This window comes from Nyctereutes procyonoides, unplaced genomic scaffold, assembly GCF_905146905.1.
Source record: "Nyctereutes procyonoides isolate TBG_1078 unplaced genomic scaffold, NYPRO_anot_genome, whole genome shotgun sequence".
In the NCBI taxonomy this organism is placed as follows: domain Eukaryota; kingdom Metazoa; phylum Chordata; class Mammalia; order Carnivora; family Canidae; genus Nyctereutes; species Nyctereutes procyonoides.
Genome location: NW_026575044.1, coordinates 37,715,673 through 37,738,896, shown reverse-complemented (window position 1 = coordinate 37,738,896; position 23,224 = coordinate 37,715,673). Strand labels below are relative to the sequence as shown.

The 23,224-nt window shown below is 44.0% G+C and overlaps 1 protein-coding gene across 1 annotated transcript in view; it reads right to left on the bottom strand.

The window, feature by feature from the left end:
- The window catches only part of NPC1 (NPC intracellular cholesterol transporter 1), a 53,001-nt gene extending 30,010 nt beyond the window's left edge, over nt 1–22,991 (bottom strand). Inside the window, 4 exon segments of the mRNA XM_055324505.1 lie at nt 3,867–4,042; nt 6,252–6,358; nt 7,526–7,648; nt 22,806–22,991. Coding sequence (XP_055180480.1) covers nt 3,867–4,042; nt 6,252–6,358; nt 7,526–7,648; nt 22,806–22,862 — 463 coding nt within the window. The 5' untranslated portion in view covers nt 22,863–22,991.
- Nucleotides 22,992–23,224: the final 233 nt, after the last annotated feature.

Below are 23,224 nucleotides of genomic sequence, written 5' to 3'. Positions count from 1 at the left end.
CTATGCTATAGTTACATGGATTTTTAACAGCTTTACTGAAATATAACTCATCTACCATACAATTCACCTATCTGAAGTCTCCTGAACCCTTCCTTACAGTAAACTATAATCCTGCATTTGATGTTTATCTTTCCTGTGTGTGTTCGTGTACTTTCATGATATATCGTATCCATAGATAAACAGTACTATTATAAACATGCTACCTATATCCCATAACTTATTTTCAATTTTCTAAGTCATTCAAGTGAGTGACATAACTAATTCAAATATTTTTATTCTATTATAGACTATGACTATGCTCCAACATATTTATCCATTCCCCTCTTAGCATTTACTGCCCTCAATGATTTTTCTTTTTAAAGACTTTTATTTGAGAGACAGAAAAGAGAAAGAGAGCATACGAGACAAGAGTATGAGCTGGGGGTGGAAGGAAGGGGTAGAGAGGAAGGGAAGACTCCCTGTTGAGCAGGGAGCCCAATATGGGGCTTGATCCCAGGACCCCGGGATCATGATCTGAGCTGAAGGCAGTCACTCAACAGACTGAGCCACCCAGGCGCCCCTATTTATATATTTTTTAATGGACTTCTTAAGGAGTTTTAAGTTCATGGTAAAATTGAGCAGAATTCCCATATAACTCCTGCTTCAATACAAGCACAACCTCGCTACTATCCACAGCACCCAACTGGTGCATTTGTTATACAACTGATGAACTTAGGATGACACATCACTGTCACCCAAAGTCCATAGTCTACTTTAGGGCTCACACTAGGTGTTGTACATTTTATGAGTTTTGGCAAATATACCATGACTTGTACCCACCATTACAGAATTAAACAAGTCTCACTGCCCTTAACATCCTCTGTGCGCCTATTCACTCTGCTTCCCCCAGCCCCTGACTCATTTTTTCACTGTCCCCATGGTTTTGCCTCTTCCAGAACGTAATAAAACTGGAATCATTCAGGATGTAGGCTTTCCATATTGGCTTCTAGATTTAAAGATTTAAAGGTCCCTCCATGTCATCTCATGCCTTGATAGCTCCTTTCTTTTTAGTGCTGAATGATAGTCCATTATCTAGGTGTACCCCCGTTTACTTATTCAGCTACCGAAGGGCATCTTGGTTACTTCAAGTTTTGGAAGTTTTGAATAAAGTTGCTATCAGCAGGCCTGGAAGGGTTTTTGTGTGGACGTGTCTTCAACTCTTTTGGGTAAATGCCAAAGAGCATGATTGCTGGATCATATGATAAGAGTATTTTTAGTTTCCTAAGAAATTGCAGAGCTGTCTTCCAAAGTGGCTATGCCACTCTGCATTCGCAGCAATGAATGAGAGTTTCTGTGCTTCCACCTCCTCACCAGCATTTGGTGGTGTCAGCGTCCTGGGTTCTGGCCATTCTACTGTATGTGTGGACGTAAATCATGTAACTATTGCAAACTGTATCTCACTATTGTTTTAATTCAACTTTTTCTGATAATATATAATGTTGAGCATTTTTTCATCTGCTTATCTGCCATCCGTATATCTTCTCTGATGAAGTGTCTGATCATGAGGAAGTGTCTGATCAGTGTCCATGTATTCAGTCAAGTTGTTTGTTCACTTTCTTATTATCGAGTTTTAAGAGTTCTTCATATATTTTGTAACAGTTCTTTGTGAGATGTGTCTCCTGCAAGTATTTTCTTTCTTTTTTTTTTTTAAAGATTTATTTATTTATTTATGATAGACACAGGGGGCGGCGGGGGGGTGCAGAGACTCAGGAGGAGGGAGAAGCAGGCTCCATGCAGGGAGCCCGACGTGGGACTGGATCGTGCCCTGGGCCAAAGGCAGGTGCCAAACCGCTGAGCCACCCAGGGATCCCCTGCAAGTATTTTCTCCCAGTCATGCTTACCTTCTCATTCTCTTGATGTCTCTAGTTTTTGATAATCGCAAAAACCCTACAAAGAATGTTCTTATATCATTCTTTGTTTACATGCATTAAGAGTTTCTCTAAAGCAGGGGCACCTGGGTGGCTCAGACGGTTAAGCATCTGCCTTTGGCTCAGGTCATGATCTCCAGGTCCTGGGATCAAGCCCCACATTGGGCTCCCAGCTCAGCGGGGAGTCTGCTTCTTATTCTCCTCCTCCTTGTGCTTTCTCTCTCAAATGAATTAACAAAAAATCTTAAAAAACAAAAACAAAAACTTTCTCTGTGGCAGGCAGCTATAAGAATGGAATTTCTGGGATGAGGGTATACTTATCTTCAACTTTACCAGGTAGTGCAAAAATTGTTTTTAAAATGGTCTTCAAACACCCCCACTAAGTTATGGTTACCAGTGGTGCAGTATATTAGCACTCCTATTGCTTGAATATCCTCACCAATATTTGGAATTGACTGATTTTTTTTTTTACATTTATGCCAATCTGATATGTGAAATGATAGTTCACTGTTTTCATCTGCATTTCAATGACTGCTCTAGATATTGATTGTTTATAAATCTTTTCACTATGGTTTCTGCTTTTCCTCTCTTCTAGAACCTTATCTTAAAGTCATAAAGATATTTTACACTTCCAAAATGTCCAAAATTAGGATTTTTTATTCTATACATTTTTGGTATGATATGCAATTAAAATTAGAGAACTAATCAATTTTTAACACTATTTATCAACTAGCCCACCCTTTCCTTCAATGACTTGTAACAATGCACCTGTTATGTATCAACTCTCCATATGCAAAGTTCTGTTTCTAGACAAAATGATCCCTCTTCATTCAGTCTGGTTGTCCTTTATATCACATCTTGTGGTAGATTTATTCCTATACAGCTTATTTTTTGTTGCTTTTGTGAAGGGGACAATCTTATTTTTTATTTATTTATTTATTTTTATTTTTTTTTTACAATCTTTTGTTTTAACATCAATTTATATTATTATTTAGTATTTAAATTTTTCTATTAAATTTGTGATTACCTTTTCAAATGATCATTACAATTAAATCTGTATGTTGCTCTAATATGCTGAATTCTTTTTTTTTTTTTTTTTTTTAAATCTTTTTTTTTTTTTTTTTTTTATTTTATTTATTTATTTTATGATAGTCACAGAGAGAGAGAGAGAGAGGCAGAGACATAGGCAGAGGGAGAAGCAGGCTCCATGCACCGGGAGCCCGACGTGGGATTCGATCCCGGGTCTCCAGGATCGCGCCCTGGGCCAAAGGCAGGCGCCAAACCGCTGCGCCACCCAGGGATCCCTAATATGCTGAATTCTTATTCGTTCCTGGGCACGTTCTTATTCAGTTGTGTCGAATCTGCTGTTTATCTTTTAGTTCACTTAAAGGACTATTTTTCATCAATAGAGCCAGTTGGTTCTACTCTTAATTTGTTCATTCTTTTCCCCTTGTGTTCTTTCAGAAGTCCTTTATTTCATCATTTTCAACTGACGCTAGATGGTCTTTCTCAGACTGTCCTAGGATTTCTAGCTGCTATGGATCCCTTCCTGCAGTTGTATCTGCTTACTCTCTCTTATGATAATATGTTTCTTCATAGTCAAATCTCCTCTCCTCTGCTTCACCCTTCCAAACCCTCTCAAGTTTTGCAACAACTCATGAAGTCACACAATGCAGGTCCACTGGAAACAAAGTTCTAATGGCTTCTAAAATGTACAGAAGTAAACCTGCATGCAGTAAAAATTTCCATGTGGAAATTAGGATAGAGTTAAGCAAATACTTCAAAAAGATTGTTTTATAGGTTGTAGCTCAAGTTCTGGATACACACAAAACAACAACTCGTTTCATGGCCAACAGAATTAAAACCCGCCATTTTCACACAGTTGACAAAAGAAAGGAACAATTAATCCACTGTCCTTATACCAACTATAAAAAAAGGAATAATTAAAAGTTTACTCACCATTGGCAAAACTCTCTCCGACATAGTACTGTAATTCTTTTACGTTCGTTTTTGTCTGGTTTGTAACAGGATCAACATAATCTTCAGTTTCTGTAACATTCAGAAACTGACTTTGCCGAGGGCTACATGTCAGCTCGCAAAACAGGTTCATTAGGTTATAAAAACAGGATGGACATCTAAAGAAAAAGTAAACTATATTTTGTCTGATCTCACAGGTAACAGGGTCAGCGAAAACATGATTTACAACAAAGAACATTTAAAATTTATTTTACAAGGTGACAAATAAATTGCCTGAAGACATCTTAAACCCAGCCGTTCTAAACCTAAAATCAGAGGTCTCTTTACAAACTGCCCTAATTACTACACATATGTTGTCCAGGTTTAATTGTAGGAAGGGAAAAATGCTTCTCTGAATTCTGTGTTTTATAATTTATCGACATGTTTCCTTTTCTTAAAGCTAAAAGGAGGGCAGCCCTGGTGGTGCAGCGGTTTAGCGCCGCCTGCAGCCTGGGGTGTGATCCTGGAGACCCAGGATCGAGTCCCACATCGGGCTTCCTGCATGGAGCCTGCTTCTCCCTCTGCCTGTGTCTCTGCCTCTCTCTTCGCTCTCTCTGAATGAATAAATAAATAAATCTTTAAAAAAAATAAATAAAGCTAAAAGGACTCTGGAGTGTCATGGTGACAACTCTGATGAAGAAGGAAAACAAGGAAAAAATGAGATTCACATGTTAGAATTTTCACCTTCTTATTGAACGGCTTTCTTTAAGCCCTGGGTAATCCCTTGACCCTTTCTAAACACAAGAGGATCTCCCCGTGGCTTGAGAAGAAGCTGTGAGAACAGCGGTGGTGCGCGCACTGCAGAAGCACACGGGTTTTCATGAGAACTACAAGCGGTCTGCTCTCCAGGTTCACCGATGAAGCTCCTAATGCTGATTTACTGTGTTGCAGAAATGTCTCTCCAGTTGGGTTCACTGTTAGCCGCAAAAGCTACTGCTGCGTTAGACCTGCATTCTCGTGGCACAACCAATGGGGGTCACTCTCAGTTCTGATCCACTCCGCGTGCCACATGACACAGAGCAGGCAAGGTGGTCCCAGCCTTCACTGCCCCTGGTCTAGTAAGGGAGCAGACATGCACCCTGACCTGCTTTCAGGCGTCCTGTGCTCTACCGTGACAAGAACAGGAACTACAATTACACCATCCTAACAGAAAGCGCTCCGGGGGTGCAGATTTCTACCATGTTCCATGGATTAAAAATCTCTTGCCATGTAACTACATTTCATCTCTGCAATCATCAGTTTCCATAGCTCCACAATATTCCCTATGTTAGCTTCTCATTATTGGCTTAAAAAAAAAAAAAAGAGCTGACAACATGGGGGAAAGTTTGGTTATCTTTTGATCTTGGTTATCCTTAGGTCTATAATGCCTCAACTGGCATAGGGTGCTAAGTAAATGTATTTTGACTGAATGATGGCTCCATCAACATCTACTAGCCTTCCACAGGGTATGCTGTTTGATTAGGTTCTCAACTTTTTGATCTACTATATGGTATGCTGTCCTGAAAGGATGGTTTAGCAAAGGTTTTCCACTCTGTATTGCCAATTTAAACTCCTGGGAAGCAGCAGGGAGGGTTTCCTCTGTGGATGCCGACTGTCCTGTCACCTGCCATGACATGCACATGGAGAAGTGCTTCCCCTCTTCTTATGTCCCTCCCACCCACATTTATCAGGGTGCTTTGGTGTGAAATATTTAGAAAGATACCATGAAGTGCTGTTCCACAGACCTCCACCAGCTTGTTCTTTGGCACATTTGAGAATCGCTGAATAAGCTTTGAGAACACCTATTATGCAACCCTTTTCACAGCCCCAGTCATAGAGAACAGTCTGGACAGTGGACTGTGACAAAACCAGCAAACTGCCAGAACAATCTTGTTAACAGCTACCAAAGGCCAGCTCTATGGAGGACTGGGGCTCTAGCATCTCACATTACTATAGGGAGAGAGAACCACATCCCATCCAGGGGCAGGGAGGGGAGGATGGCCATGTTGGGGACCACACGGAGGAGGGTCTCAGTTACAGATGTGGCAGGACCACCAGAACCTCTCATCCACACAGCACCCAGAGGCTCAAAAGTGAAAGGACCCAGTCCACGGTGCAGATACCCTTGGAGAGGGACCATCTCAGAGGAAAGCCATGCCTCAGCTCTGCATGGAACTAAGTAGAAAATAAAGTCTGGCAACTATTACTTTATTGAGAAATTATGCTTGATAAGATTACTTTCTTGAAACATCAAACATGAAAACTGACTTTTAGGAGTAAATCAGACTGTCCCTGGTTAATAAGCGCCCCAAACCCATTTTTTATCTGTGTGCCAGGAGGCCAGCCTACCTGGACAGGAACTGCAGGGGAAGCTGTAGGCTGTCCTTCAGGGTCCGGAGCTGCTGCACGTCACAGCACACGCTGACATTGTCAAAGAAGAATCCTGGACAGAGCTCCTTTTGGGTGAGAAAGCATGGTTATCACAGTAGCCAAGTCAGATGAGGACCCACATTCCTCAACGAAATAAGGCAATTTTATTTGCCTAGTCCTTCTTTAGGTACACATGGGTAAGAAACATGTTTGCAAAGTTCTTGTAGAATTCTTTTAAAAGATTTTCAAATTTGGGGTGCCTGGGTGGCTCAGGTGGTTAAGCGTCTGCCTTTGGCTGAGGTCATAATCCTGGCATCCTGGCATCAAGCCCTGCATTGGGCTCCCTGCTCAGCGGGGAGTCTGCTTCTCCCTCTCCCTATGCCTGCCATTCCTCCTCTACTTGTGCGCTCTCTCAAATAAATAAATAAATAAAACCTTAAAAAAAAAGGCTATCAAATTTACTATTCGAAATGAGGGAGTTGCAAAAGTAGAGGCAATAGAGATTTTTTTTTTTTCTTATTTGGAAGCTCACTCTCCTCCCTGGACAATCTGTTTTACTTCTTACTCTTAGGTTTTCTGTTTAAATTTAATCCAAACGTTATCTACTACTTCCATTGGTCACTCTGGGGAAAGTCAGATGTCTTTAATAATTCTGATGAAAGCAGAAAGCAAGCTGAAGAGACCTGCTGCCCCCACGTCAACCTGATTTTACATGTAAGCCTCTAGCACCAGTCTTTTCACCTTGATTTTACCAGTTCTTTTCTAATATCCCTGTGTTATCAGGAATGGTAAACGAGACAAGAACAGAATAGAATCCTGGTCACAACCAAAGGTCACAGGCTCTGGGTGGAAAATGGAGGAACCACTAAACAGAGGACAAGAGAGTCAACGCTGCTTAGCAACCTATAGGGGGCTTGAGTCCTAAAATACAGGAACTAAAAAAAAAAAAAAAAAAAGGTAACTTCTAGTATATTTTCAAGAAGCTGCAAAGAGCAACATTTGAGGTACCAAGGTAAGTCCCTAAATAGTAACCTGCTATGGGGAAACCAAGAGAAAGGCAGGAAGTCAGCCCCAGAGAAATTCTGCCTCTAGAGTTACATTATCTTCTGTGCCACTGTGTGCCCCAGATAAGGTTTGGGATAAGTATTAAGCCTGTTGGTTTCAGCCCCACCCCACCGTGATATTTACGGTATAATTACAGAGGATCTCAGATTATAATTTTGTGTTCCCAAAGCCCAAGACAACAAACTTACCTGCATTAAGTCATACCCATCCTTTGGCAAGGGTTTTGGTGGCCCCGAATATTGGCAGTTATATCTCTTGTCTCCAGATGCAATTCCACACTCTCCATACCATACACAGGACTGTGCAAACACCTAGAGTTGACACAAAACTCCATTCATCAGGGCCCCAAAGGCTAAAGGAAATTTCAGTGGCAAAAAGCACCCCTTCAAACACCAGTACAGAACCTTCCAACATTATCTGCAAAATGAAGTGGCAGTGAGAGGCACTGGTTAGTTAACATTTTGAAAAAAATATTAAGATACACCAGATGCCCAATATGGGCTTGTCAAGTCAGTCATGAAGGAGGTCATAGAAATCATGTAATTTATTGATGACAGGAAGCTATACTTCCTGTAAGGATCACTAAGAATCAGTGTAAAGAAAGCAAGACAGTATGGAGTCTGCAATTACTAAGGCACTATATTTGCACATCTGCATAAGAAACTATATAAGCTCCAAGTAACAAAAGAACATTTCCACATATATTTAGGTAAATTTCTATCAGCGCATCATGAGTAACATGAAAAGCAAACCTGAAAGCACTAACAAACCCTAAGAAGGAGCAAGAATAAACACCGTGTCCTCCAGATTTAAGTAGAAAGCAAGGCACATGCTAACTTTATGGAAAACCACCTCAGCAATCTTAAAAGAAAAACGTTCAACTCTTCAGTAAAGGTTTCTCAAGAGCCACTGGTACTTCCCACGTCAGAGTCACAAGGCTGTCAGAAAGTTCAGAAGGGGAGGAGGGAGCAGTGTGAATCATCACGTTGGCAAGCCTGGTCATGCTGGCCAAGGCCACGGGCCTCCACAGTCTTGCAATCATCTGGCCCATGGGGAAACAAAGGCTCTCAAGAAGCAACCATGACTCCCAAGATACCTCATGGAAAAGCCCCTAGAAAAAAATCTGAAGAAAAGCAACTGAGTGAATTCCCTCCAGCGGCAGTGGCCAGCCACCAACACATGTTCCTGACCAACACATGTTCAAGGAGGTCAGTCTGTGCTGGTCCCTAGCATCAAGATACACATCTCACCACAGACAGAGCTGGAAACATGACAGGAAAAAAGCTTGCAGGAGGTTGGGGTGTGTATGTGTGGGGTATCAAAAAGATCAAGATTCCTTTGAATTCATATCTTCAGATATTTTAAGATTTATTTATTTGAGAGCGAGCAAGAGAGTGAGCAGGAAGGTCAGAGGGAGAGAATCCCAAACAGACTCCATGCTAAGTGAGGAGCCTGATGCGGGGCTCAATCTCCCGACCCTGAGATCATGACCTGAGCCAAAAATAAAAGTTGGACGCTCAACTGACTGAGCCAACTAGGTGCCCCTCATCCTTCAGATATTTTAAAACAGAATCTATGACTTATTCCTATCTGGACTCATTAAGAGTCAAGTTTGGGCCACAAGGAAAGGAAATTATACAAATGAGGAAGTGACCAGTTTTCAACAATGCCACATACCGAATCTTTGGCAAGAAGGTGCAAAATTTCACCACCATTTTTATTTAAAAAGAATTGCAGCAAATAGTCCATGAACCTAGCAATTCCAGGGAATCACTCTTTCCCAAATACTAAAAGGAAATGATCCATCTACTTAAGTTTGAAAAGGCTTTTCTGTCCTTTTGCTAAGGAGGTGGCATAACTGCTGGTATCGACGTGTAACTTAAATACAAGTGACCCAGCCTTAGAACTCACAGATCATTCAACAGACCTGAAGGGCAAGCAGGTCCCCAGGTCTGGGGCACCCTTGCAAGTCACCCACTGGAGTGACAAACTCAGTCAATGAACCACGACGCTGGCATGACTAACAGGAGGGGGCGGTCATGTGGAGTTTCCTTTCCTCAGCCTTCAGCGCTATGAAAGTGTGCGGTTCCCATTCATCCTTTATGGGAACCTCATGTCTCTTACTTGAAAGCAACATTTCCACAGTCAGGTAGAATAGCAGTGGGAAAAGGAAGTGGGGGGAGGTCAGGAGTCTCGGGTTCCGATCCTCAGAGCTCACGAGCCTCTCAACCAACATGCACACTGAGCCTGACTGCACGTGCAGCGGGTTACTTGACTGCGCTGAGCAGTTTTGTTCTCTGTGGACGGCAGCCAATCTTTCAGGTTTGCCGTGAAGGTGGCTTACGGGACTGGAGGTGGGAGTACTTACTAAACTGTAAAGTGCTATGCAATCAAATGCAAGGGTAATTATTATTAATGTCTCCCAACCGTTGGGACCTCAGCAAAGGGGTCCCAAAGAGCTGGAGTAAAACACCTGAGATTTCTTTGGGCCCAGGAAAATTCTGCTTGACTCAATGCTTGTAGGTTTGCTTCTCAGTCATCCTGCTTCTAGAAGCAGCCCCGACCCGGTGGGGCCTGAAGGCCCTGATGAGCCATTTACTCTGTGTGCTAAGCACTGATTCACTGCTCTTCATATATTAGTCCGATTAATATCCTCACAACAAGTTGATGAGGGAGGTGCCATTATACCCATTTCACAGATGAGGAAATGGGAGGCACAGAGAGGTTTATCTGTCCGAGAGAGGCAGAGCCAGAACATTCTAGTTCCAGAAACAGACTTTGGGTAAAATGTAATCAGTGTGTAATGAAGGTCCTCACTCTAGCCCCCGCCCCCTCACACAAGGCATAGGCACGTGTGTGCTCACTCACACTGCTGTGCTGGTGGGGGAGCCCTCTTTTCCCCTCAGCTCTTTCTTGCCTCACCCTCCTCTAATTACCTTCAGCTGAAAACACTGCTGTGGAGCCGGCCCGGCTGGGGCAGCGCCTCTCAGCCTCCTCAGGGACCTCCACCACCTGACCCCTCTTCTATCCTCTCAACCTCATCTCTCTGTGCATCCCTTCACATGCTCCTCCCAATAAACAACGCTCTGATTTCATTCTTCCTCTTGGTCAAATGACCCCAATTTCTCTCTAGCTGCACTTGCGGTTACGTGGCCCACAATCCAAAGGAAACCAATCTCTCCTCTACTGCCAAGCTCACCTCCTGGGGAAGCTCCCAGTACAAGTGCACTTTCTGGTGCCCCTGACTTCCCTTCCTACTGAGCACACAGCCATCCTTTGCTCCCTTGGGCACGACTCCCTACAGGCCGCCTTGCCACCTCCTGTGCAGACCTTGGCAAGTCAGCTGGACTCTTGCTGAGCTGAGGCTCCACAGCTTTCCGATGCCCAGAAACCCACCATCCACCTTCCCGGTGCCTATGAGACCAGCTCCAGGTGCCTGACATGGCTCCAGTGTGCATGCTCATCTCCCACCTGTCCTTACCTTCTGTCCCATACTGAGCGGGACCTGCCTGCCCCTGCACTGTTCATGCCTCCCTCCCCTATACTCCCTACACTCCCGCTACCTGCCAAGGCCACTCTTCAACCACCACCTCCCCCAAGGGCCTTCTCGACTCAGTCAAGCACAGCCCCTCCCCTCCCTGAGCTCCACCAGCGGGGGTTGCTCCCACCTCTCCCTTAATCCAGGCACTGGATCCCTTAATCCTCAGACCTGTGAGGCCGAACTGGAATAACACCACTCTACAGATGAAAAAACTGACAATTACCCAGGTGGAGTGACTCATCTGAGGCCACACCTAAAAGTGGCAGAGCCAGATGCCACCCGAAGCCTGGCTGGTCTGGAAGCCTGGGTTCTTGTTCCTCAGGCCACCCCAAGGGTCACTCTCGGCTGGGCCACGCTCACCTCCGTATCCCACCAAGAACGTAGCTGGCATTGGGACGGCTGGATTTCCAGTCTCCAAATCGCAACAGCACAGCAGGTGCTCAGGACTTGACGGACAAAGACAGATGGACCTTAGGATCCCTGGAATGTCAAGGCAGCAGAAGCTGACACCAAGAGTGTACTATGCAACAGCTCCCACGGGGCGCTCACCTCCTTTCTAAGCAAAGCACCCACTTTCTAAAAGTAAGGTGTGGCTGGGCGCTGCCTTTACGCGGATACAAGCATGCCTGCTGCTGACTTCACACCAGCGTAATGCCCACTTAGGGAAGCAACACTGAAATAAAACCTAGTACTGTCTGAGGTCGGCCAGAGCCCAAAGTGCACCTGATCCAACACGAGCTCAGTGCTGGAGACTGATGGTGGCTGCACAGCAACAGCTTTGGTCCTCATGTCACACGGACTGTACAGTTAAAAGCTGCCAGTTTTATACTATGTGTGTTTTACCATGAGATGTGAGCCCAGATGTCCTTCATGTAAGAGAAAAGCCCAGTGGCAAGGGATGCAGGGAGCACTCTGTCAACCATCACACTCGGACCCAATGGAGCAGCCTGACGGCCAGTTCAAACAGAATCAAAACTACGGGTCTGAGCGCCAGGTGACACGTCTTGTTAAAGCTCCGCTCAAGTCCCAGAGATCTGAATCTAAAGGACAGCGACTCTTCACAGATCTTGTGGACACTGACCAGTCACAGGGCTATTTATAACCCCAAGAACGATCTTATTGAAGCATTTTAAAATTTTACCGATTCCTATAATATTAAAGATAAATGACTGTAGGATTTATTTCCTTTAATCATGGACTCCATACCCACTCATGACAAATCTGCAAAACCTCACAGGTGTATGCAAAGTAACACTGGAAGCTCCCCCACCCCCACCCTCTTTCTCAGATTTAACCAACGCTATCATAGAGCTGGGTCTTCTAGGCTTTTAATTCCTCCCAGCAGGTAACCTGCAGAGACATATACCCACAAACACCTACAAGTGCAGTAACTTTCAAATAGCTTTATAACGAGTAAGTCTTGACAACCCCACACACACTGGCTTCTGGCTCAACCTGAACCTGCCCTTCACTATATTCATCTGGACCTGGAAGGCCAGACCACAGTGCTTCTCCATAGGTTTCATCCCTACCTTAAAAGCCTCTCCCAAGGCAGTCACCTCCATTAAAGCTTCATTCTGACTCCTCTGACCTGGTTCCAGCGTTGGTGCTGCCCCCCATCAGGTGAGCTAGCCTGAGGGCAGAGGCAGCTCAGCCCCAGGCAGCACCTGGCTGCCCTTAGAGGCATCCATCACAGTGGCTCAAGTCAGCAGGTGTTCTGAGACCAGAGCTCCGGTGGGGTAGTATCTGTTCCTATCACTTACCCACCACAAGCTGGATCCCCTGGGGGCGGGGTGTAAATAAGCTTTTCCATGGAGTGCCAAGTATTAAATATTGTAGGCTTATGCACCATAAGGTCTTTGTGGAAAATACTCAACAAGCCTGTTGTGGTTCAAGGGCAACCACAGACAACACGTACATGATGGGTGTAGGGGTGACAGAGAAAGCTTTATTCAGAACAACAAGCTCTGGCCAGGCCGTGATCTGTGGGTTTCATCCTAGGACGAAGCAGAATTTCTGAGAATTGCAAGTTGGATATGTAGGGAGAAGTTCCAAGGGTAGTTTCTGGCTATCGTCTCCAGTCCCTTGTAAGCCCGCAAAGTCATCAAGAGCAGAGCCCGGCTGTTATATTTCCTCTGAAGGGCTCTGCAGTACCTTACCCAGTGGTCACCCATTCAGAAACCATCAAATCTCTCGATCAGCTCAGGACTTCAAATGGATCGTGTAAGAAGTTCAGAAATGAGAAGTATGGGTTGTTTTGGCTTCCCACCAGAATTTAGTAGTTACAAGGCTAGAGTGTCTCCACTTTTAAAGGTCAGGGCATATGGCTATTTCACAACATGCTCTAGAGCTTAATAATTGGGTATATGATTAGAGAGAAATGTTTTTTTTTTTTTTCAGTATGACAGTAGTTCAGCAAGTTAAAAACAAAGCCCCTTCTGTTATATGTCAGCAACTATAGCAACTGCTAAATAAACTCTAAAGGAGAACTCTACAAAAGCACATCTTATCCTATGGAGAAGTTTGGAACATGAGCAACAGAATCGTACACTCTGGGCCACCTGTAGTAAATCTGACGTATTAACTAACTCATAACAAAATGCTTCATGAACGTCAACCTCATGCTGGTGACAAAGTTAAGTGCTTTCTTCCTTACTGCCTCCTGTACTTCTCTGATACCTCTGGAGTAGTACGGCGGCATTTTACAGGTAACAAAACCAAGGCTCAGGGAAGATTCTCTGAGGTCACGGGGTTAGTATGTGACAAAACCAGTAACAAGAATGAAGATTTTAAAGGCCACGTTAATTAAACACTATCCTATCCCTGGTCTCTCTAGCTGCTGTACTGCTCAAACTCCAGCTCAGTTTGTACAGATGTATCCTCAGAGCGTCACACAGACAGAGCTCTGAGGATACAGCTCTTTACACACACGCATGTTCACCTGTGGAAATAATGACTCCCATTTACATCTTTTTATGTATGTCTCTAGGCAGCTGTCAAGTCAGGTTAGCTCTCACTGACCATCCTCAGCTCCAGGACTGCCCTGGCCACCCCCATGGCATGTGGAGTGCAGGGCTGGGTCCTCTCATCTCTACCGCTGTCCTGGATGGGGAGAGTTCATGGCAGACCCTGGGGACACACCAGCTCAAGCTCTAGCAAGGGAGCTCGGGTAGGTGGTAAGGGGTAGGGAGAGGCCTCTGCAGGGAGCAGACAGGCTGGCCTGGCCAGTCATGACAACGCAGGATGGGACGGAGGAACGGACACAGAGAATCCTATCCAGAGACTAAGCTGCCTGCTTCGTTCTTGGAGTCAGGTAGGCAGACCAAACAAACATGGTGGGACGTTTGGGGTGGAGGCTGGTCTGGTCTGACTTCTGGTGACAGAAATCTCTGGAACTCTGTTTTACAGCTAACCTGGGGAGATCATGTCTACACAACAAAGGATAATTTGTGGGAGCACCAGGCATGCCTGTAAATGGGCATTTACTTCATTTCTAGATAGTCTCAGCTAGTCTTTGCCTTACAAATAACCCCTCTAGCTTATCGTTTCCTTAAGTGACTTGCTAAGATCATACTACTTGGTATTAGACATTTCTGAGCCTTCACACCCACAGGTTTGAAAAATAACCCAAAAGCCACAAGACTAAAACAAAACCAAGGAAGTAGATGGGAGTATATATCGTCCACAGGTCTTTTCCTATGGAACATTCACACAGTTTGGCAACTGAACAAAGGGACAGGCCAGCAGGCTAAATTGATTCCTCATTCATCAGTGGCTTTTGGAGAAGCCAGACTGAAGCTAGGAACAAGCCATGAAGGAGATGCCCTATTGGCCCTCTGGATCAGCTGCTCAACACTCATTCAATTTTGCTTGCTAAATATGGAGAATCTGGTAGCAATATTTTAAATTTGAATAAATTAGAGCACAAGTCAGGAGACAGTGGTTCACGCCCTTAGTCTGCCATTTACCAGCTATGTGACTTCGGGACAAACTTGAGCCTTAGTATCCTTAATTTCCTGCAAAACAGGAAACACAGCATCCCATGTATCTTAAAGCGGTCCTGTGATGTTAAAACGAGACCAGATGTGTCCTAGCAATGGAGTACTATGCACAAATTAGGTGACTTTTTTTTGTAGTTTCTTGTAATCTAAAATATCACTCGGAAAAAGTTTTGAGATAACTTACATACCATAAAATTTACCCTTTTCAAGTATACAGTTGAATGTTTTTTTGTAACAACCAGGTAACTCCCCCCTATTTTCTCCAGCTTCCTCTTGTCTACTTGGTAAGCATTAATTCACCCTCCAAAGAAGAGCTCAAAAATTGACTCCCCAATGTTTTGTTCTTCCCTTTGTTAAGAGTACATTTTGCACTATATTGTAATTTTATGTATTCACCCTTCTTCCTGTCAACTGTGAACGAGTCAGGGACAGAGACTACTAACATTTACACAGCACTTTACAGTTTCTGGATTGCTTTCTGTACAGGTAGTACTGTTGGTCTATTTTTGTACCTACACTGTGCCCACAGCAACCACTTTATATTTATGAAACTAGTGAATGGCAGGGACTTGAGTTCCTCTGTGGCCTAAGGGACAATAAGATAAAGAACAAATATGAAAACTTCCCTCTCAAATCCTCTAATGGCACACTTGCACCAGAAACAGGTTTGGGTGGAATGTAAAAAAACAAAACAAATGCGAAACAGTTTTTTTCTTTTTCCCCCTAAGTTTTCTTGCCAAAGCGAACATTCTAAAGACTGAAAATAAGAGGCATAAGTCCAAGCAAAGAAAAATTTATTGGGCCACAGTTGATTATTATCACCCAGAAAGCAATGCAATTCCGGTTTCAACTAGCTTCTGAATCCTTCCATCCTATCCCTACACCTAAACCCATGGAGATCCAATGATCTGATGACTCAGAAAAGAGAGTCCTGGCCCTATTGGAAATGGTAAAATGCAGTTCTTGCCCTCAAGGAGCCTACAATCTGCTACTTCAATTCAAGCAATACTTTGCCCTTTCCATGTGCACTGTGAGAAGTAGGCATAGATGTTAACCTGATCTTCCAGAGGAGGAGACAGAGGCTCCAGGGGATCACTGGCCTACCCAAGATCACTCTTGGTGAGAGGAAGAGCCCAGACCCACACCCAGGTAAAAGCTGCTGCTGCAGTATAAACACTGACTTAGAGCCTCAGAGAGAAGGCATTTTAGTTGGGGAATAGGATAACAAATGCCCTGGATGATGTAGCATTTGAACTAGGCCTTGGAAGACAGGCAGAGTTTTGATAGCAAGTAGTTTATTTGGCTGGAGAGCTTATGCCTTTGACAGAGCTGTGGGTGATAGGGCCGAAAGGGGTGCCCACGATCAGAGATGGCCTAACCCTGGCTTCTGCAGTAGATACTGTGTCATCCTTAAAACACCCTGAAAAGACTCCCTTTTGGGAGGAGGGGAGGGTGGGGAAGGGTTACCCAGGAAAAGAGAGATCATACTGTCTTCAGACCAGAGGGATTCTTTGTTCTGGGTAACATGACAAACACTGAAGCAATACAAAGACCTATTCAGCAAGTCGTTTTCTTTCTGCCCACTCGCTAAAATAAAAACCTCATTTTCCCTTGATTACTTATGTTAATTAGATATCCCAGCATCAATCAAGGAGTAGGAGAGACTGGGAAAGATTAACCATCTGAAATTGGGGCGAATGTGGGTTTTCTTCAGTGCTCTCTGGTCAGATTAAACCCTTGTCGATCTCTTCAGGAAAAACCATTTTAATGGCTTATTTTCTACCTAGGCCTCACTATGTTTCAAGTTCTCAAGAAAAAGCTTGCAAAAATTACAGACAGGAGAGAGACATATATATGATTTCTCAAAACTACACACATTATTTGGATGACCACAGGGTTTAAGATTTTTATTTATTTATTAATGAGAGACACCCAGAGAGTGAGAGCAAGAGCGGCAGAGAGAGAAGCAGGCTCCATGCAGGGAGCCTGATGCGGGACCTGATCCTGGGTCTCCAGGATCACGCCCTGGGCCGAAGGCGGCGCTAAACTGCTGAGCTACCCGGGCTGCCCAACCACAGGGTTTAAAAGCCGTGCAGTCTAGAGTTATTTCATCATCTGTAAACACTAAGAATTAAGAAAGGCAAAAATCCCCTCAAAATGTCTATCAGACCTTACCAAGGACAACTACGTCTGCTAATTCTGTGACAGAATTTCCTGAGTGCTCACACTGAACCCAGACACGGTGCTATCACTGGTTAAGAATTCTAAAAGCAAACCTCTCTCCTTACCCCCCTAGTCTGTTCAGGGATATTGGAAGTTTCTGGCCACAGAGGAAGCTAATTTGTAAAATAAAGGAATATTTCCAGTTAAGATTTACAGACCCTCCAAGGCATTTTGCAAGAGACTCATGATGAACTTCTGACCTGTCTTATTAAAGTCCTAGGAGGAAAAGCACTCGGCCATCCGTCTTGATATTACCGTCGGCAAAAGGATTTCAGAGGTAAGTTAAAGTCACTTACCAATGTGAAGCCTGCCTACTAGATCCTGACCTAAAACTCCAGGCAAACTGAATAGCTGTATTTTCTTTAAGGCACAGAATTACTACTGTTTCTTGAGTCTTTACTACAGTGATATGATCTATGTATTATGTTCCCTAATAACCCCCAATAATCCTACAAGCTATTGTCTTCAAAAAACAAAACAAAACCCTAATGCTTGAGAGAGCAACGTCCCCAAAGCAAGAGCTAGTGATAGTCTATCCACTGACCCCATTCCAAACCACCTCCCTGCCCTTCTCTGGCTCCTCTCCAACCAGGCACCAGAGATATGCTCTTCCACAAGCCCACACATCTAGGGATCCCCTCCACATACACAAAGGAGGGAGCCACAGCTCTTCTCTTGGTTCTTGGACCCTTACTGGGTCAGCAAAACCTACCTGCTTCTAAGAACTACCCAGAAATTTAAGGAGGGGTTTTTCCTAACCCAGGGAAGCTCCTGAATCTGCTTTTCCCTATGATTTACTACCTCCTTGTTACTGACACGTAGATGAGTGGGCACAAGGGCACAGGGTTCCCAGAGTTCCACTCTAACATCCTCATCTGGTTTAATCAACACTATATCCTTAGACTTTCTCCCTCCTCCCCCCACCCCTGCCTTCTGCTCAGGTTGTGATCCTGGGATCCAGTCCTGCATCAGGCTCCCTGCAAGGAGTCTGTTTCTCCCTCTACCTAGGTCTCTGCCTCTCTGTGTCTCTCATGAATAAATGAACAAAATCTTTAAAAATAAAATAGAACACTGCCGACGCAGTAATAGCAGTGAATGCAGCTGAGAGTTTGTGAATTTTCTCTGTTCAAAGAACCAGTTCCTAATTTCACTGAACCTTTCTCATCTTTTTAGTTTCTAATTCATTTATTTCTGCTCTGATCTTTATTAATCCCTTCTCTCTACTAATTTGGGGCTTTCCCCCCTAGGTCCTTTAGGTATAAAGTTGCAGTTGAGAATTTTCTTCTGTATTGAAGTAGGCCTGTATCACTATGAACTTTGCTCTAAGAACCCTTTTTGCTGCATCCCACAGATCATGGTAGGTCATATTTGTTTTGTCTCTAGATATTTTTAAATTTCTCCTTTGATTTTCTTCAATGACCCACTGATTGATCAGTAGCATGCTGTTTAATCTTTTTGTGGGTTTTCCTATTTTCTTCTTGTAATTAATTTTTAGTTCCATACTAATGTCGGAAAAGATGCTTGATATGGATTTCAACCTTCTTGAATTTACTGAGGCTTGTTTTGTGACCCAACGTGTGATTTATTCTGTAGGACATTCCATGTACACTTGAGAAGTAAATTGTGCTGCTTTTAGAGGGAGCGTGCTCTGTCTATATCCATTAAGTCCACCTGGTCTACTGTGTCATTTAAGACTCATGTTTCCCTGTTGACTTTTTTGTCTATTCATTGATGAAAGTGAGCTATTAAAACCTCTTACTACTGTTTTATTGCTTTCAATTTCTCCCTTTAGGTCTGTAAATATTTGTGTTATATATTTTGGTGCTCCAATGTTGGGTGCATCTATCATTATAAATGTTACATCTTCTTGCTGGATCTACCTCTTTACCATTATGTAATGAATGCTCTTGTCTTTTATTACAGTCTTTGTTTTAATGTCTATTTTGTCTGACATGAGTATAGTTACTTCAGTATTCTTTCAATTTCCATTTGTATGGAATATTTTCTCCCATCCCTTCCTCAGTCTGTGACTAGGTAAAAAAAAAAAAAAGAGAGGGCTCAAAATCAGAAATAAAAGTGAAGTTACAACTAATATCACAGAAACATAAAGGATCGTTAAGAGACTACTATGAACAATTACAAACCAACAAACTGAACAACTTAGAAGAAATGGATAAATTCCTGGAAACACACAGTCTCACAAGACTGAATGACGAAAAAATAGGAAATCTGAATAGACTGATTACTAGTAAGGAGAATGAAACAGTAATCAAAAATCTCAAAACAAACGTTCTAGGACCAGACAGCTTCACTGGCAAATTCCACCAAACATTAAAAGATTTAATACATACACTCAAAGTCTTCCAAAAATTGAAGAGGAGGAAAAGCTTTCAAACATATTTTATGAGGCCAGTGTTACTCTTATACCAAAACCAGACCAGGGCACTATTAAAAAACAACAACCAACAGTCCAATATCCTTGATGAACACAGATGCAAAAATCCTCAACAAAATATTAGCACACCAAATCCAATAACATATTAAAAAGATCATAAAACATGACTAGGTGAGATTTATTCTATGGATTCAAGGATGGTTCAACATCTATAGATCAATTAGTGTGATATATCACATCAACAAGATGATAGGTAAGTAAGAACAGGATGCCTATTCTTGTCACTTTTGCTCAACATTGGAAGTCCTAGTCATGGCAATTAGATAAAATAAATAAAAGGCATCCAAATCAGAAAGGAAAAAGTAAAACTCCCACTATTTGCAGATGACATGATACATGAATTCAGTAAATTGTAGGATATAAAATCAGTACGGAGAAATCTGTGGTGTGTCTATACACTAACAATGAAACATCATAAAGAGAAATGAAAACAATTCCATTTACAATTACCTCAAAAAGAATAAAATATCTAGGAATAAGTTTAACGAAGGAGGTGGAAATCATAAGACACTGATGAGGGGATCCCTGGGTGGCTCAGCAGTTTGGTGCCTGCCTTGGGCCCAGGGCGTGATCCTGGAGACCCGGAATCGGGTCCCGCATCGGGCTCCCTGCATAGAGCCTGCTTCTCCCTCTGCCTGTGTCTCTGCCTCTCTCTCTCTCTCTCTCTCTCTCTCTCTCTCTCGATCTCTGTGTCTCTCATGAATAAATAATAAAATAAAATCTTTAAAAAAAAATAAGACACTGATGAAAGAAGCTGAAGAGACACAAAGGAATGGAAAAATAATCTGTGCTCATGAATTGGAAGAATATTATTAAAATATCTATACTACTGAAAGCAATCTACAGATTCAATGAAATACCTATCAAAATTCCATTGGCACACTTTACAGAACAGGAACAAATAATTGTAAAATTTATATGGAGCCACAAAAGATACTGAAAAGCCAAAGCAATCTTAAAGAACAATGCTGGAAGTCTCACACTCCCTCATTTCATACTATGTTACAAATCTATAGTAATCAAAATAGTACGGTATTGGTATAAGACACAAAGATCAATGGAACAGAAGTGAGAGCCCAGAAATGAACCCACACAGGTAAGGACAATTAATCTACAACAAATGAGCCAAGAATGTACAATAGAGAAAGGATAGTCTCGTCAGTAACTTGGTGTTGGGAAAACTGGACAACCACATATAAAAGTATGAAACTGGACCACTATCTTACACAATTCACAAAAATGATCTCAAAATGGGTTAAAGACTTGAATGGAAGACTGGAAACCATAAAATTCCTAGACGAAAACATAGGCGGTAATCTGCTGGACATCAGTCTTAGTGATGTCTTTGGGGATCTGACTCCAAAAACGAGAGACAAAAAGAAAGCTAAAGAGGAGGGACTACACCAAACCAAAAAGTATCTGCACAGCAAAGGAAACTATCAACAAAATGAAAAGGCAACCTACTGAATGGGAGAACATATTTGCAAGCCATATACCTGATAAAGAGTTAATATTCATGATATAAAAAGAACTCCTACAACTCAACACCAACAAAAACCCAATTAAAAAATGGGCAGACGATCTGAACAGACATTTCCGCAAAGACATACAGATGGCACATAAGACATACAACAGCCACATGAAAAGACACTCAAGATCACTATTAGGGAAATGCAAATCAAAATCACAATGAGGTATCACCTCACACCTGTTACAATGGATGTTATCAAAGAGACAAGAAATGTCAAGTGTTGGTGAGGATGTGGAGAAAGGGAAACCCTTATACGCTGTTGGTGGGATTGTAAATTGCTACAACCATTGTGGAAAACGCTATGTGGTTCCTCAAAGAATTAAGAATAGAAATACCGGGGCAGCCCGGGTGGCTCAGTGGTTTAGCGCCGCCATCAGCACAGGGCATGATCCTGGAGTCCCGGGATCGAGTCCCACGTCAGTCTCCCAGCATGGAGCCTGCTTCTCCCTCTGCCTGTGTCCCTGCCTCTCTCTCTCATGAATAAATAAAATATTCTAAAAAAGAAGAACAGAAATACCATATGACCCAGCCATTCTACCTCTGATTATTTACCCGAAGAAAATGAAAACACCAATTCGAAAAGATACATGCACCCCCTACATTCACAACAGCATTATTCACAACAATCAAAATATGTAAACAACCTAAATGTCCACTGACAGATGAATAAGATGTGATATACTTATATAATGGAATACTACTCAGCCATAAAAAAGAATGAAATCCTGCCATTTGCCACATGGATGGACCTTGAGGGGATCATGCTAAGCAAAATACGTCAGATGGAGAAAGACAAATACCCAGTGACTTCACTGATACATGGAATCTAACAAACCAAGCCAAACCAAACCAAACCAAACCAAACCAAACTCACAGATACAGATAACAGACTAGCTGTTACCAGAGGCGAAGGAGGTTGGGGATTGAGGAAAATGGGTGAAGGGTCAACTGTATGGTGATGAGTAACAGACTCGTGGTGATCACTCTGCAGTGTAAACAGATGTTAAATTATAAAGCTGCGCGCCTGAAACTTTTGTAATAACAACGACAATAATAATAAATAGCAGCGAGGCATTCATGTCCTAGGAAAAACTAATCCAGGGAGTTAGGCCACTGAGTTCCAGGCCCCATTCTGCAGCTACCTCATATGGTGACAAGGGGAAACTCAACTATCCTGTGCTGGGCCTCAGTTTCTAAAGATGTAAAAGAGAGTTAACAGTAAGTTAACCTGCACTCCCGAGAAGACCAAGCTTAGTCACTTAGGACTGTTTCAATCTGGTGTTTGACAATTTGTCTCCTTTCCTTACCTCCCCTCCCACCTCGTCTTCGGGGGAGAAGGGGAAATAACGCGGTCGAGTACCCTAAACAAATTCATAAAGAGTTCGCAGACCTATAGCAGGATTTTTTTTTTAAGCCGGTTAAATAAATAAGACCCCCCTCCCCCCACCCACTTTCGTCCTTGCCTCTGATTCCACATCCTAAAGCCAGAAATTAGGTGACCACGGCTGAAATGAGCTCAGAAGAGGTCAAACAAGCTGCTCCCAGTTGCCACCTCTTCCACCGGAGCGGGGCTGGGGGGCGCCAGGGGCTCGCTCCATCGCCGGACCAACTTCCCCAGGACCGGCTGGACCCGCGCCCGCCCCGCCACGCCCCGCCCCGCCCCGCGGCCCCGCCGGGCGCCCCCCGCAGCCCCCTCGGGTCGCGGGCGTCCGCTCACCTGCGCGGGGCAGAGCAGCAGCAGCAGGAGGCCGACGGCTGGGCGGCGGGCGGTCATGCTGCGGCGGAGCCGGACTGCGGACAGCGGCGGGGCTCGGCTCGGCTCGGCTCGGCTCGGCTCGTTCCGCGTCGGCGCCGCGGCGTGGCTCAGGATCCCGTGTCCACGGAGGGAGGGCGCAGACGCCGGCGGCCGGCGGCCCGCGCAGGTCAGGAAAGAGGAAGGCGGCGTCGGCTCCGCCCCTTTCTGGGCGGGGCTTCTGCCGGGCCGCCCGGCGCCCGTTCTGGGGCGGGGCCGACCCGCGGAGGGGCGGGGCCGGCGGGGAGGGGGCGGGGCCTGCCGGGGAGGGGAGGGGAGGGGGCGGGGCCGGCCTGGCCAGCGCGGTCTGGGCCGGGGGTCCTCCGCGGTCCCCGCCGTGCTTT